The sequence below is a fragment of the Netta rufina genome (assembly GCF_964035555.1).
Source record: "Netta rufina genome assembly, chromosome: 16".
Classification (NCBI taxonomy): Eukaryota; Metazoa; Chordata; class Aves; order Anseriformes; family Anatidae; genus Netta; species Netta rufina.
The window spans coordinates 8618505-8635396 of NC_140140.1; the positions used below are offsets into that span (position 1 = coordinate 8618505).

General features: G+C 44.6%; 1 protein-coding gene across 3 annotated transcripts in view; it reads right to left on the reverse strand.

Annotated features, from left to right (window-relative positions):
- Window positions 1–15782, reverse strand: part of ADNP (activity dependent neuroprotector homeobox) — a 31296-nt gene extending 15514 nt beyond the window's left edge. The window contains exons 1-6 of one of the 3 annotated variants that reach the window (XM_084296623.1): window positions 15634–15782; window positions 10438–10559; window positions 7226–7389; window positions 5341–5499; window positions 3969–4014; window positions 2480–2786 (exon numbers count right to left, since the gene is read on the reverse strand). In XM_084296623.1, the coding sequence (XP_084152749.1) occupies window positions 2480–2786; window positions 3969–4007 (346 nt within the window). In that variant the 5' untranslated portion in view covers window positions 4008–4014; window positions 5341–5499; window positions 7226–7389; window positions 10438–10559; window positions 15634–15782. Of the gene's footprint in view, window positions 1–2479; window positions 2787–3260; window positions 3315–3968; window positions 4015–5340; window positions 5500–7225; window positions 7390–10437; window positions 10560–15633 lie in introns of those variants that run through there. The other 2 variants (XM_084296624.1, XM_084296622.1) reach the window with 2 other exon arrangements.
- Between the last annotated feature and the right edge of the window lie 1110 nt (window positions 15783–16892).

Below are 16892 nucleotides of genomic sequence, written 5' to 3' on the forward strand. Positions count from 1 at the left end.
TGGAAAACGTGCATCGGTTTCAGATCAAGACAGACCTTTTCTCTGAACGACAGTCTTCAACAAATAGTCCATATCTGCCTTTTTTTTTTTTCCCCTTCCTTTTTAGACATTATTCAAAGTGCTTAATGTACTTGTTTGATGACTGAGGTTTGCTACAGATGTAACAAACAAGTATAAGTGACTGATGTCACAGTCCTATTAGTAAAATTGTGGTTTTCATACAGAAATAGGTTAAAAACCTCAAGAAGTAATCTGGAGGAAAATCTTATACTGTAGAGGAACCAAGACAGCATCAGTGGACTATTCTAGCATTTCTTCTTTTAATGCATCACTGCAAACACCGTTTCTTTACCACGACCCTGTCTGGTTGTACCATCATGGAAACCCTTCCATGACCAGCAAGCACAGACTGTAGGTGACCCTAAACATTTAACTGAAAAAAGTATTTTCATTCAACAAGGTTTGTAAAGAACATCGTGGTGAAGTGGTGAATAAAACAACAACAACAACAAAAAAAAACAGTTACGGAATCTCTAAACAGCTTAAACAAAAACTGATCTCTTGCATTTTATTCTCATTTAGGCATCTGTATGCTAGGTATCCTAATGCTCTTTGCAATGTCCACTGCTTCTTCTGAAACAACTGTCCTCTGGGGGAACCAAGGCAGTGAAAGACATTTTTTAATACAAGTCAAGTACATGATGTCAACATTGCTAGTGATACTAGAAGAACTGGAAAGTTACTATCTGGCTCTTCTGTTGATTTCCTTTGGGAATTCTGGGAACATAGTTCTACGTTTATCTAAGCTCACAGATCTCAGAACAGTTAGAACAAGTAGTCAGTCAAGAAAAAAGACTACAAAAATCAAAGCTTCTAGTGACTATCGAGTGAAAATTAGAAACAAATAGAGAAAGAAGCTACAGAACAAAACAATACTACTTGAAGCAAGTTATTTTTTCTTGACCTAGATTTATCAGTTTGTAACGATACTCAGTTTTTCCAGGCCTACAATGAAAAACCACCTGCAGGAACATAGGGGTAGAAAGCTGGTAACTCACTTTGTGAGCATTTTTCCTCACAATGAAGTTACTCATTGTAAGAGACATCTATCCCTTGCCCTTCCCCTTACAAAGGCTTATTTTGTGGCTTGAAAGGATCGGCACTGGAAAAGAACAAAACCCAAACTTATGCATATTCAGTATGTTGACCATTTTGGCTTTGTTGAATAATGAAATTAGAAGTACACAGTCATGGAGCAATTAGTAGTCTTACTAATGACACAACTGTTCACTTCATTATTGTGGCTTCCAGGTTGCTCATCAGATGTTAAATCCAGAAGATGCAGCCAACTGAATCAGTGCCTGATTTTCAGGTAGCTGAATCTTTACTACTGCTTACAAGAGGCACTATTGCACCAAAGACTGTGACAGCCCCAGTGTTTACTGTGAACAGCTGCAGGCAAAGACGTCTTCGAAGAAGGGCTGCAACATCTCCAGCTGTAAAATGGCAGCAAGCTACCATCATATTTGCAGAGGTACCAAATTTTTTTACTCCAAGGGCTCTAATTTCTAAATTGGTTTGCATTTCTAGCAGATGAGTCTGAGCACTCCAAAGAGCTAAATTACCATGCAGCATAAATGCATTGCCAGTTCATAAACCAAAAATAAATGTTCAGAGGCTACTACAAAAAACCTTTTGTAACTCCAGATAAAGTCCTACATAAAAATTAATACAGGTGCAATTTTTAAAAAGGGACCTACCTACTGTAAACACCTACTGTTTGTCAGTTTTACAGATTTGATGCCAAGGTCTTGATACAGGCACCTTAGAACTCGTAACAGAAACACACATCTTGAACTGACTGCTTCTTAAAAGTGAAATTTACACTTCCATACAACTTTTCTAATAATTTACCTCATTTGTCATTGCACACCTTTTTTTTTTTTCTTTCTATCTCTTGGGCACATTATTAAAATAAATAAAATAAAACATCAGTTTTACCTTCTCCTACGTGCACGTTTGGTTGACCCTTCCCTTCCTAACACTGTTACTTATTCATATTATGAATAGAGAAAACCTGAACTTTTTGGTGATCTGAAACACAGTATTAACAACTGCACTGTTGAAGAATGTATTAGGTGTGAGCATGCGTGCAAAACAGACATTTTCAAAAGCAATGCATAAAGTCTTTTCTATCCCACTAACTTTTGAATTTGCATACATCTATACTGATCAATTTGATAAAATAATTGGCTCTGTGAGAACTGTAATTCATTAAGGCAGATAAATTTGAAACCAAATGATACTAATAGTCTGTTATTTCTGCACATACTTATAAAATGGAACTGTTCTTACTCTTTCCTCTTCCCTCTCCCCCTCATTATCCCTCTGCTGCTTCAAAAGGTCCGTCCTTTTGTCGCTCTTTTCCCCTCTCCTCCTCCTTTTTTTTTTGCTTGTTCTTGGACTTCTTGGTCCTTACCTCGCTCATTTTCCCTCTTCTCATCTTCCCTGCGCCAATTCATAGCGTCCACATTCTTTCGTCGTTCTCTCTCATCCTGTCTCCACCGCTTCTTGATATCTTTGTCCTTAACTTGCTCATTTTCTCTCCTCTTCTCTTCATCCCTGTGCCATTTTATTGTTTCTGCATTTTTCTGCGGCTCCACGCTTCTTTTGAGATAGTCTTGTCGCCTCCTCCTCTTTTTTAACATATCTCTTTCCCTGGCACGAGCCTGCTTTTCTTTCTGGGAAAGAAAAGCTTTACGGGGCATCATGAGCTGCTGCTGTACCTGTAATAATATTGTATTCCATGGAATAATATACTATACATGCACTCAGTCAGGCACCAACAACTCTCATTTGGAGCTGAATACTTCAAATAATAAGCCAAGATTATTTACTGCTTCTTCTCCCTCCATCATAACCCTCTGCTAGCTCCATATTAGATAACGCCTGGCAGGTTGCTACATTCAGCTCCAGGCACAACACCTAACTGGCACCTTAGCAGTCGGCGTGCATCCAATATTGAAAAGTCAAACCCTTAAAATCCTGGGCCTAAGCGGGAGGATTTGTTTCCCCTCCCCCTTCCAACTCCTCCCACAGGTTTTAGCAGCCACTTGGGCATTGCAGCATCCAATTGAAAGAACAGGCCAACAGGAGAGAGTTGTGAAGGAAACACTAGTTAACGTTCAATCCTCAGTTTCTTTTCTTACTGGAGATCTACTTTAACAAAGCTTAAAAGGTTCTCACTTATCTTTTCAGACCTCCACCTCTCTCAGATTTGTTTGGAAGTTCCCAACGTTATTCCTGGCTGAGAGGAATGACAGGCCAGTAGGAGACAAGCCACAATCTGAAAAATTATATAAGCTTTGTTTCCTCGGGAAACCTGGCCAAAACATTTAACTGCAGTTAATGAAGTAACTAATAGTGACTAGTAATGAGTCAGTAAATCCTGACTCATCTACTCAACCTTTCTCCAAGTATGCTATCTCTTGCTATTCACAAGAATAGAGGAAAAAAGAATTTAACTATGTAATTGCAGTTTCTGCCAAAAGCATGCCTGGTGAGTTTGTTTTGTTTTAAGAGGTCACTTAAGACTGCCTTTTAACTAATTGTTTTACTTTTGGTTGTTTCTCTTTAGTCATCCAACGCATTCACATCTTTAAATTTACTGATGTTAAGATCTGCAATTTTGATATCATAGAATACAAAACAGACCACAGAAAGAATTTATACTGGTACTAATATTCTTTAAAGACTCTTCCGTACACATTGAGCAACATTCTGAAGTATGCCGAACTGCAGTTGTGGCCCAGGTTTGTTTGGTTTGGTTTCTGAATTTGTTTAGAAGATAGTTTTGCAGAGGTATCTAATCAAAATGAAAACTGCAGAAAGGACAAAGTTACTAAATTAGAATACTTAAGCAAAGCCTAAAACAAAATGAAACAAATGTACTTTTAAAATTTAGCTACCTTATGGAAAGCACTTGTTCCCAGCATGCAATACTCCATCTTTTTCCTACAGAAAAAGCAACGTTTCAAACCCTTATTCTAAAAACCTCCTCCTTTTCCCTGTATAATATATCCCCCCACCCCACTCTTCTAGTCCATTGACTTTGTTAGGTATGTAACGTGATCCCGTGATTTTCATTCTAGTAATTCAAACCCCAATTTCTTAGTATCTACAATACTAAAAGGGAAGGGCTGCAGCAGAGTGAAACACAGCATAATCAGAAAAATGCATGCAGTTTGGTAACAAGTTAGTGCATAAAATTCAGATTATGCTAAACATTACTTCATTAAAAACTACAGGATACCCCTCTACTAAATAGCCTCTTTTTAAATATTGAGTATTTCTCAATGACAGTTACCATTAAAACCAGAAAGCAATGAGAATCCAGGATCAACACCATCAGTGCAACCCAGACACTGTCAATCTTTGAAATAGGTTTAAATTTCTGTCAGCTGTGTGCCAGTACCACATCACTGTTGTTTGCTATGGCAAGCTTTTTTTTTTTTCATGTTATCCTCACGATTTTATCAGTAACCTGATTTTGTTCCAATCATAATAACATCAGTAAATTTTGAATTAAGTCAGTTTCATGCAAATAATTTCCTCCCACCGCCCCCCAGACAAGTACTGACATTTAAAATCTGTCATTAAAAAAAACCTTTTGGGACATCATTGTTGTATTTTCTCTCATTTGTTTTTTGTTTGTTTGTTTTTTCTAATTTATTTGTTCCCCCCCCCCCCCCTTTTGGGCTTCATTTTTTCATTTGTTGTTTTTAACTACAGCATTCCTCCCTCCCCTCCAGTTGGACATATTCCAGCCCAGTTTGACAGACCAATTTATAGACAAATGATAGAAAATATATCAATAATAAAATACTTAAGGTTCTAAAATTTAACATTTAAATGGTGATTCAAATAAGAAATGTCAGATTCCAATACATAACTTAAAGGGACATCCAACTTAAATTATATTCTTGTCTTTTAACTTTTGTATCACAAAACAGTTTTTTCCACTCTTCTGGCAGTTCCCTTGTAGTCAAAATTAGCTTTTACTTTTGCCTCTGTTGGTCTTAATAAACCAAAAGAGGGAGAAACTTTTAAACCACCAACTAACTAGCAGTGTCCAGCAAAGCTGCCAGAATGGTTAAGCTCAAAGCCCTCCAAGCCCACAGTTTTTCTAGAGTTCAAGTTGGTGTTCCTTTAAGTTCAAAACGTCCAAATGTCAGTAGCAAACAGTCAGAACTATCCTTTCTACTATTTTTTGCACGTACTTCACCAAATTAAAATCTTAACTCCTCCCAATCTATTCAGTACATATTATGAGGCATTTACCTCCAAAATTAATGGTGCTTGGGCGTCTCAGATTCATTGGACAAGTTTCATGCAAAAGCCTCCAAAAATAATTCTCCTTGCAGAACGCCCACCTCAGCGATTATATTACACCTACTGTGTGAGGCCAAAGCCCGGACATAGAAGAAGCATCATATCCTGCTGTACAAAACAGAGTGTTAAAGACAAGAGATGAGAAATGTAGTAAGGGCAATCTCACATTTATAACATACATTTCATTGCGAAGGATTCTAAAACCACATACACAGTACCGTTACTGACATGGAGCTACTGTGGGGTGCAATCCAGCAAGGTTAAGAGTGCTGCAGGAAGTTTTAGCAGATCTGTAGCTTTAAACAAATTTCTCTAGGTGATGTTACCCGAAGGATATTCCGGTGCTAACAATTCAATTAAGTTACCCAAGTCAGAAATCCAGCAGGATACCATGATGAATACTCCTATTACACTTCATGTAACCTTTTGACTTAAGTGTCTAGGGCCTCCGTTCATACCGCACATGAGCTATTCGTACCAGCAGCACAGCTGCACCCTGTAGACCAAGCACACTTACAGAAGCACCAACACTCCCTCATACTGGTAAAAAAAAAAAAAAAAAAAAAAAAAAAAAATCCTATACAACTACAGTCACACCTTAAATTACAAGACAGGGGGAGATCAAACAGGTGACATGGCTGCCAGCCACAACCCTAGGGAAACATGCTCGTTTGGGAAGTATTCAGATTAAAGTTTCCAGTTATATGGCTGTTAGTAGGAGGATGTGAAGTACACCGTTCCAGGTAATGGCACGTAAATGATTGCATTGCTCTAGGAAGACTTGGTATCTCTTCAACACATCACCCATGGACAGAAATTCAGTTTTGAAAATATTGGGAACACCAGACACAGCAATAGTACCATTAGAACTGCAACAAGCAAATGCAATGTTTACAAAAGCAACATTTGCGGAGTCACTTAGTTTACCACAGCAGTTTTCATTGTTTACAACAGTTATTTTTTTCTCTGTTGATCATTCAGACAGAACATCCACAGCTTAAACTAAAGATCATTTTTCTTCAGCTAGTATGGCTTCAACAGAAGATACTAAAATGTTTTCACAAAATTAAAAAAGACAAAATTCTTAAGATATGTCACAGTGAGGCAGAACAGTACACCGCATATGCTTTAACAAGACCACCAGCCATACCTTCAAATAGGTGAGAGTGGTGGGTTCTTTTCTTTCATACTGGATTACTTTCCAGCTAGAAAGGAGAATTTACGTCCCTGTATTTCTGTCAAGTCCGAATTACCTCTCTCCCACTGCATCCTCAGTGCAGAAAGAACACTTCTGGATGAGGACTGACCGGGACTGAGAGCAGATCAGTGTCAATGAGTGTGTCAGTCTGAAGATACAAGCACTGAGCACGCAGAAGTACTCATCCCATACTGGGCCCAAAGACTCAATATCATTTCCCTGTGTTGTGTTGCTGACCAGAATCACCACGCTTCTGGCATTTTGTCTTTCTTTGTGTAATCCCAAATACTTTTATTTTAGCCCTTATTTTGATAGTATTTTAACTTGGAGAAGTTCTTAGTTTGCATGCTACAGTGCAACACAGTGGCCTGTATCAGAGCTGACAACAGCTGCGTGTTCCTGGGTGTAATGAAACAAGACTGTTAGTTTATTGGTATTTTCTTTTTATCTCCCTAGAATCATAGAACCTATTCCAACTGCGTTTAAAATAAGATTTTTAATGATTTGTCTGTTTAATTGCTGTTAGTAGCATGCCGTAAACAGCCAGCCATAAAACAGACTCACAAGGAAGGCTGTTAGTGCAACACTGCGCAAGATTTTGAAAAAAATGCAAGAAAAATATGCAAGGAAATTAACCTATGGTTCCTGCAGCAACGAAAATGCAGCCTCCTCGTGTATGCAGCTTCAATGATGCTATGCAGTAGTGTGGTGCATAATGTTCTGTAGTCACATTAGGAGAACGACAGCCTGTATCTTTGGCAAGAAGGCTGGGGCTCCAGAATCTGAAAGTCCCAGGACAGCTGAGCAAGGAGAAGTGATAGTCAGGAAGCAGAAAGGTATCACGGGGAAGAGTGAGCAAACCAAAAATACCAGGAGCAGAAACACCAATGAAAAGAGAGAAGTTGGGAGAACTAAAAACTAACAAAAACTTCCATGAGAAGGTACAAGATACAGCTAAATAACTCTCCTCTGTGCACTGACTGCATAGAGTGTACTCCTGACACAGCTATCTCTGGCTTACAATAAGCATTTCCACTTTCTTCTAGTTGCACTCTTCTCCTTATTTAAGCATTTCTGGCCTACTTTTCAGAGGGGATGTGCACCCACATCTCCTGTGAAGGTAATGAGATTTACAGTTTAACAGCACATCTTAAATGCCAGACAACTAAGAGCTCATTTTTCAAGTCTGCTATAATCCCAGGACAGAGGCTGTTTTGTAACAGCATGCGCTCTACTCTTCTGGCAACATTTTAAACACAGAGCACCTCCACAGCATTATCAGCTCCACCATCTGCAACACCAGCTACTGCCCATGTAACAGGATGGCTGCCAGCTAACTTGTAACACCTCAACTCCAACTAGACAGTTGTGTGCGCAGTGCCATGTTAGACCCTTCAGCTAGCACAAGCCCCCAAGCCCTTTAGCTCATGTCTGTACCTAAAACAGGGCTAGGCACATTAGAAAGATGTAAAGTAAACAGAAAACCCAATCAAATCTTCTGTAAAAATCTGGCATGGTGTTTTAAAACTACGGTAATTGGAACTGAAGGGAATTAGCAAATGTATTTTGGTACCTGGTCAGTGTATTGTAAAACTTCTGCAGACCTCTGTGCATTAAACCCCCTGGCTGTCCTTCACAGCCAAACAGTCTATTTCTTAAAAGTTCCTTTGTCAATTAAAGACTTTAAAAAGATTTTGAAACCATTTCAGAGATTAAATCAGTGTGTCAAAGAAAAAGAACTGTTCATACCACTTCTCTGGACATCAGGAGGTTTTCTCAAATGTAGTACTAAAACAAACAAACAACAAAAAATAGAAAAAGCAGCCACACTCACATTCCTTTGGAGGAAATTCTTTGGCTAATGACCTTAACGTGCTGTTTCTGTGATTCTATGTGAACTTCAGCAAGGGTTTATGAAACTGTTTCTCGCTTTTTTTTTTTTTTTTGGAGCTTATTGTCTATCTTCAACTTGGTGACTCTGATGCTAACTCCAACTTCCCACCACAGAGGAAGAACTTCTATGGAAGACAGTTCTAGTGAGAAGGCTCGGGAAGGCTGATCTTTCTTTCTTTCCATTCATTTTTTTTAAAGGTTAAAAAAATATCTTCTGCAGCCCAGCAGACAGGGATCTTCTAAGTCATTCACACACTTCTCATTCTTGCTTGATTTCTGGAATTTTCCACTGGTGCCAGAAGCTCCATCTGGTGGGTGTGTACACTAACTGCATAGCTAAAAGGAAATTAACTATTTCCTTATCAACCTTTGCTTAGTAGTATAAATTTTGTACACTGTGTGATTTCTGTGCTCCAGTGTAAAATACAAGATGGCCAAATTCCCACTGCTCTAGGAACAGTAACTCCTTATTTCTTCATCAGTAATCTGCTACCTTGCACTCTGCCAGGAATTTGTTGGGTTTTCTTATTTTGATGACATAGGCTGACGTTAAAAATTAAAAAGCACGTTGTTAGCTAAATTTAAATATTTTCTAAAAATCTTTTGAACACATAAAAACACCAACAATTCTGTCAGTTTCTACTGCATTCTGAAAATCAGTTTTAAATTGTATCCATTATACTTCAGTGCATAGGAAATATTAAATCAGAGGCACTAGCACCAAGAAGTAAGCTTCCCCCTACTGCTATCTTGAGTATCTTTTGTGATTGCTCATGATCTCCAAAGATAACCATTTATGTTTATTCCACATATGTGCAGTGAAATCAATGTGTAATGTACATGCTCAATACAACAGTCTTGCTTCTTTAGGGTTATTTCATAAATATTCCTATTTGAACTGTACTAAAGCCTGCCCATCTTACAGAAATTTGAAAGCAAGACTAGAGGTCACTGAAGCACAAAGGATATTATTTGCTTACACCATGATATCCACACTTCGGTGATCAGGAAAAACCAAGGCTGCATGAATATGCTTTACAATTTCCAAACGTGATCCTCATCTGGATTGTAACTAAACATGAACAATCCCTGAACGAAAATGATTTGGGGAATTTGCAGTTACAAATTAAATAAAACCAAGCATAATCTTTCAATCCAAAACTCAAAAAAAACACATTTGAATAGAAATCTCTAAACTGTGCAGGAATGAAGCATGTAATCAATATAGATATAATTTATGATCAGATTACACCGATTGTGAAACTGCAAACAGAAATTAAGACTGCAAGTGCAAATGGCAGTCTTATCTTCTATCCTGTTTTCCTTACACCACCACTAGTAGTCTTATCTTCTCACTATCATGTTTTCTTGACACCACCACTGTGTCAGCAACAGGACTTGTGCAGCAGCCAGAGCGGAGAACTGATTCAACTGTAAAGCAGTCTTTTGCAGCCAGAGCAGTTCCTCCACACTCCCAAGCAGAAGTGCTAGGACTGGTACGAGCGAGGTGGCAGGAAGCGGGGCTTGTACCACTCCTGGTAGAGGCAGCGTAGACATAGATATATTTATACCACGAGTGAAACTGCACCCCTTAGTGTATCCTAACTAGTAAAATGCATTGCTTGCATGCTGGTATAAGTGGCAAAACAAACCAACAAAACAAAAGAGAGCATACAAACACTTTTACAAGCTCATCTAAAATCCTGCCAATACATGTTTTCTCAGATAGAGGATGTATCAGATACTGACGGACCTCGCCAACTGGCTAGCATCTAAGTATTTAAAATGTAAAAATAGTCTGTGAAGTAGGCTGATGCTAATTGTTTTTCCTTTGCCTTACCACTTCACACATGCTATGCACAAATGCTGGGTAAAGCATTTACCAAAAAAATGATTGGGTAAAGACTGTAAATAAGAGCTTAAAAAAAACGGTCTTACCACTCCACATTTCTTACCTCTTTCCCTTTCTGTCTAAGCACAGCTCCCAACGGTCCAATCCCTGACTACATTCCAGCATTAATCCACCTCAGCTACTGCTGTCTTCAGTCTGACTCAGGAACCTTCGATACTCAAAAGGCTTCATAGCAGCAGCAGGAGGAATGGGGAAACAAATCAAAACAAGAGATCACAAACTTGAGTTTGATTTCTTAGAAGGAAAAAATAAAAAGCATTTTAAGACCAGTATTTTGTCTACTTAGATTTCAAGAGATGTTTTGCCCCCTTACTGTTGCTATGAATCTGCATCACTAAGAACCGCTTTGGCCCAGATGCAGCACAAGCAAAGAACGATCAGGTCCAGAGTCACATCGGGAATAAATACAGAGTCACATCAGAAATCAATATACAGAAGAGGTAAAAGGGGTAAAGGAAAGAATGCCTGGAGGCTGAGGTCTGAAAGGGAGCAAAGAAGATGGAGATAGGGAAGAAAGAGCAGCCAGAGAAGCCAGGCTTGAGAGCATGCCCGTGCCCTTTCCTACATGGAAATGACTGGAGGAATGTATCTCAGTGGACAAGGTGTTCATAGTTAAACTTCTATTTCTTGTGAATCGTTCCAAAAAGCTGTTTCTTAAGTAGCTTCTAAAGGAACCATTCTGTCACATGATCTGGATAGGCAAGAACTTGCAGGTGTGACGTGTTCACAGAGACAATTACACAGGTAATTGGGACCCAACAGGCAGCAGGGACCCAAACAATCTTTTATGCATGCCACCTTTAAAAAAATAACCACCTAAGGATATATAAAGGGTGGTAAGTGAAAAGTGACTCACTGCAGGAAAGAACAGTATTTATTCCGCTCTTATTCAAAACCATCGCCTCATCAACTGCCGTACACATTCAAAAGCACTGATGTGAAGTAAGAAGGGGATGCTGAATTTGAGCCTCATGTCTGCCTTTCACCATCAGCTGCAGTGAAGTTCTGAAGAACTGTCTTTCCTTGAGGCATATTAGCCCTCAGACAGGTAAGCCAGAGTTACACCCTCTCTGAAAATCTTTCTTCAAGTCTAGAACTGAGTTTAGTCCTTACACCAGTTCTAAGTAGTTCCTGAAAGCTCAAAATGAACAAGCCAATTTGGCCAACCTGACTAGGAAAGCAAGAGCATTTTCCCAAAATATGTAAGGTCAGTCAAAACAAACCTTCCACATAAAAAGAAGGTATTGGATATATACATATATTTTAACTAAATTAATGTAATTAGGAATTATTTACCTTCCAATGCCTATACAGGTATTTGTGTTACACTATCCTTACACCAGTACCATTTATTCTCATCTCCATAGCTCATACTATTACTAGGAAACGTGAACTTCCACCAACATACTTATTTACAGGAGCAGGACTACTACCTCATTAACTATTACACTTTTAAAATCGTATTAATAAAAATTGTACCCAACATCAAAATAATTTTAAGCATCGAGCAGATCTGAACAATCACAAATAACAATGCTTATTTAGATGCAGGCCAACATAGTCAGTTGTTGTTCTTTTAAATAAGTATGTTAAATGTATCAAAAAGAAAAAAAAAAAACAAAACAGAAAATGTAGCATTATTAAAACACAGACTCAGCTGAACTAACAAATGAACTAATAAATGAAGCGCATCTTTGCCCATCCAAAGCAGACCAAACCACACCAGTGGACCACATGAACTAACTGATCAAGTCAAACTCAGTGCACCTCTTCTGACACCTATGTCCTAGTGACTCTAGACTGTCTCACCGTATCTGATGCTATTTCGTCCATCTCCAATGCACAAATTTTGTTTCTCAAACTTACTTCAAATGCTGGAGCAAAGATAACCTCCCAATTCTGGAATAAAAAGATCAATACATTTCTTATCTTGCTGCTGAGTCTTATTTGCAGCTACCCAAAACTAAATACACTAACCCATGAGCACTGCCTTTTCTCCCACAAAACGATTTCTGCCCTTTTTTTAAGCATCAATCAGATCTTAATATAAAGGTGTAGAATACACATTTGGGCTATATGACTTCTGATTACCAGTGTGCTTCTGATTGAGTTACGCATTGCAAGAGTGCTACTTGAAATTTTAATATTTACTTTCAGTATTTACTATTATTATGGAGTAGTAAAGCTGGGTTGGGAATAATCATCTATTATTCACTCTGCAGTGTGACAGAAGCACAACTTACCTTCCACAGAAAATTTGTACTGGCATTCATCTAGAAATATCCCTGGCATCCCCTTCTATTTTACTAGTGAATGCGGTAACTGCAGAGCTCAGTTTGGGAAGTACCTAACAAATGATACTTTACACTGCCGTCGAATTATTTCCGCGCTCAATTAAAACGCTGTTGTAATACACCGCTGCGAGTGACACATACCAATTCTGAAAATGCTAATGGGCATCTTCTGACAACTGGTAACTTCTATCCTACATATACAGAGAAAAAAATCAGTTATTCATCTCATCCTGGAGAGCAAGCACAGTCTTCCTAGATGGTTTGTTTGTGAAGCTAATGCTTAACGCTGATGGGCACGCGCTTTCCAAAACTGCCAAGAAGTTCCTCTGCTGTGAAGAGCTTTCATTCCTGGGCACTCTGAGAGCAGACAACACTCACCACTCGCCTCTTACCTACAGGCAGACACAGCCACCTTTCGCCTTCAACATCCCTCGCATATCCAGCCACCTCTCCCCTAAAAGCCTAACACAAGTGATCTCACAAGCCCACAACGACTTTCCAGCTCTAGCAGATCCACGTAATACTCTTTCAAGCACAAGCAGTAGTAACCTAAATGAGATACAGGTTTATAGAATCTGTATCGTGAACCATTCACTTCAAGTTAAAAATAACCTGAGGGGTTTTTTCCCTAATAAGGGAGCATTCCAGACGTATCAATTAGCAATGATCTTAGAGAGTTGTCTTTGAACACTGGAAGCATTTCATTTCTAATAGATACTAGAAAGTCTTTAAAAAAAAAAAAAGTGACTTGATAAGAAATACTATTAATTTTAGTAAAGGATGGTTTGCTATTTTAAAAGCAAAAAAAGTTCACCTTTTTATTACTTTTGGAAGAGAATAAGTTTTTGGTTTGTGGCTGAAGTTTACGTAAGCATTTACTGTAAGCATCTTCGGCAAAGGTAACAGTCACCTTATGACCCATCAGCCTCAAGTGCAATTTTTGTTAACAACTGTCCATTTCTCTTCTGTTACCTCTTCTCAATGTTTTAAGGTTTCAACACATATTGTGTTACATGTTGATCTGCTCGTACCAAATTACCACCCAACATCTGTAAAAATTATGTCTAAAGCAGAACCAAACACCGTAATTGTTAATAAATGCAAAAGTAAGAAGCTTTTTTTTTTTTTTTAAATCAGGATGATCCATCCTGCTCACCTGGATGGATGGCAACTATGGCAAGGTGCTGTAAGCCCTGTAATTGTTGGTTATCAGCCACCCCAAGGGAAAGTTTTCCTAAGTAGCAGAGATCCCGCAGCGGGGAACAATGCTGGTGGCCTGCAGGAGATGCACACCGTGCTGCGCAGCAGCCACGCCAACCTGAGACCACGCTACGTTGGCAGGTAGGAATGGTGTCTCCATTATCTCAGGCACATGGTTCACGTCCAAATGGCAAATAGTAGTAAAAACGAACAAAAACATAGCTAGTGAAAACAACCTGGAGAAGATAAACCTGCAGTTCTTCCAACAGGATTCAAAACCTCTTCCCCACCTACCGAACGGTTCCAACACGTCTAACAAAGTCTCAGGCCGTCGAGGTCTCCCCTCATCCCGCCTCGCCCACCGCCCCTAACAAAGCAGCCAACCCTTCCGTGCCGCCCCACACCCAAAGTTTCTCCCCCTGCAGCCGCGCGCTTGGAAGGCGTGAGAAGAGCCAAGCGAGATCCCAAGGCAAATGGCACCAGGAGCCACAACCGCGTCCCACCACGACACCCAACGCCCTCCAGCTCCCAGCCTCACCGAGCCACGCAGCCCCTCCAGGCGCCTCTCAGCCCCCCGGGGCGACTCCCCAGCCACCCCCAGCCCCCCGGCCGGGTGTGCAGGGGCTCTCAGGGGCTCCGGGGGGGTTCGAGGCCGGCCGGGGCCCCTCGGCTCCGGTGCCAGGAGGCGGCCGGGGCCTGCCCCGCTGGCTCGGCCGGGAGCGGGGGGGCCGCAGGCGGCGCTGCGCGGCCCTTCCCCGCCGCAGCCGTGCCCGGCGCGGGGAACGCGCCCCCTGCCGCCGCCCGCCCTCATCTCCGGCGGGGCTGCGCTGCATTTTGGGTGGGGGCTGGTATTTTTTATTTATTTATTTAATATTTTTTTCCCCCTCCTCTCCCCGGCCACGGTCATCAAACCGGGAACCCGCGGTCCCGGATTGAACGGAGTGGGGGGGGGGAGCTGGATAGGAAGAAAAAGAATGATTAAAAAAAAAAAAACAACAGAAAAGGGGGCAGGCTGAGGCTCAGCATCACCCACACCGCGGTACTTGTTTGGGAAACCTTCCCCTCCCTCCCTCCCCCGCCCCTGGGCTGCGATCGCCGAGCGCGGGGAAGGGGGGAGCGGCCCCGGGGTGCGGAGCGGGGCGCTCGGGCCCTGCCTGGGTCCCCCCCGCCTTTGTCTGGCAGCCGGGGGTCGGCGGCCGGGGCCGGGCAGGGCCGAGCCAGGCGGCGCCGCCGCCGCTGAGCTGCATCCCCGGCTCCTCCCGGCCGGCTGGGGGCCGCTGCCCGCCTGGCTCCGGCCCCAACTCCGCCAGCGGGGCCCTGGGGCAGCGGCGGGATGCTGGGGACGGGACGGGACGGGACGGGGCGGGACGGGATGGGACCCCTCAGCGGCCGGAGGGAAGGGAAGGGAAGGAGAGGGAGGGAAGGGGAGGAGGAGGAGGGAGGGAAGGCGGCGGCATAGCGGTCCCCGCCGCCCGCTGGGGCGGCCTCAGCTCTTCAACGGGTGTGCGGCCAGGGGAAGGGAAGGGAAGGGAAGGGAAGGGAAGGGAAGGGAAGGGAAGGGAAGGGAAGGGAAGGGAAGGGAAGGGAAGGGAAGGGGCCCGCCCGCCCCCCCCGCAGCCCCCCAGCCGACCACCCCGGGGCCGGGTCCCGCCTGGGGAGGGGGTTGGGGGGCTCCAGGCCGTGTCCTGAGGCGGGCGGGGGCCGGCCGCAGCCGGGCCGTGCCGCGGAGCCGCGCACACACCTACCTGCCCGGGGCTCTCTGTCCTCGGCTGCGAGGGCGGGCGCTCCCCCGGCACCTCAGCCTCGGGGGTGTGAGCGGTGTCTGTGTGTGTGTGTGTGTGTGTGTGCGGGGCGGGCGCAGCGCAGCCGGCGGCGGCGCGGGGGAGACAAAGGGGGCGGGGGGGGGGCTGCGTGAGGGGGGGATGGAGGAGGAGGAGGAAGAGGAGGAGGAGGAGGAGGAGGGAGGGGGGCGGCTGTGGGGAGCGAGCCCCGAGGGGGGGGGGGGGGCGGCGGCTTCACAGGGCTCGGTCCCCGGGGCGCGGGGGGTGCGGGAGGCGCGGGGGGGGTGCGGGGGGGGCTGCGTCTCCCCGGGCGCCCTGCGGACAATACAGCCGGGTCCCTCCTGCCCAGAACCTGCCCTGGCCAAGATGGCGGCCGAGAAAGAGCGGAAGTGACGCCAGGCGCTCATTAGCATACGGGACTCATTGTCCGGCGGGAGGGGAGGGAGGGGGCCGCGCCCCGGGGGGGGGGGTGAGGGAGGGGAGCGGAGCGGAGCTGGGTTCCCGCCGGCACTGCCCCCGCCGGGAGGCTCCCGGTAACGGGGGGGGGGGCTGCGAGGACCGGGAGAGGTGAGACTGAGGCGAGGGGGGGCTCTCGCGAGAGGCCCCGAGCCCCCCCCCGGCGGCTGAGGAGACGGCGGCGGGATCTACCCCGGCCCCGCTAGGAGGCGCCGCGCCCTGCGGCTGGGGCCGACCGCCGCGCGGGTATCCCTCCGCCGCCCCCGGCCGGGACTACATCCCGGCCCGAGGGGGCCTCCCGCCGCCGCCACCGGGGGCGCGCCCACGTGACCGCGCCGCCCGCGCACGTGACCGCGCGGCCTCGTGCCGCCCGCCGAGCGGCCCCGCCCCGCCCCGCTCGGCCCCGCCCCCTCCCGCCTGAGCGCGGCCCCGCCCGGCCCCGCCGCTCCCTCACACCATGGACAGCGCCGCGCCACGGCCCGGGGCGGGGGCGCCGGGTACCGGGACACCGTGAGGCACCCAGGGGCACCCAGAGGCCGGGGGCGCAGGGTGAGGCCCGGCACGGGGCACGGAGGCGTCGAGCGGGGCGAAGGCGGCGCCCGGCGGCCCCTCAGGGAGAAGCCTCGCGCGCAGCTGGCGGAGCGGCGCTGAGGTGAGGGCGGGAACAGGCGGGCACCGCCCGTCCCTGCGGCCTGCCCGGCTCGGGCTGGGCTCCTGCAGCCGAGCCGTTATTTCTGTTATTTCTGTTATTTCTGTTATTTCTGTCG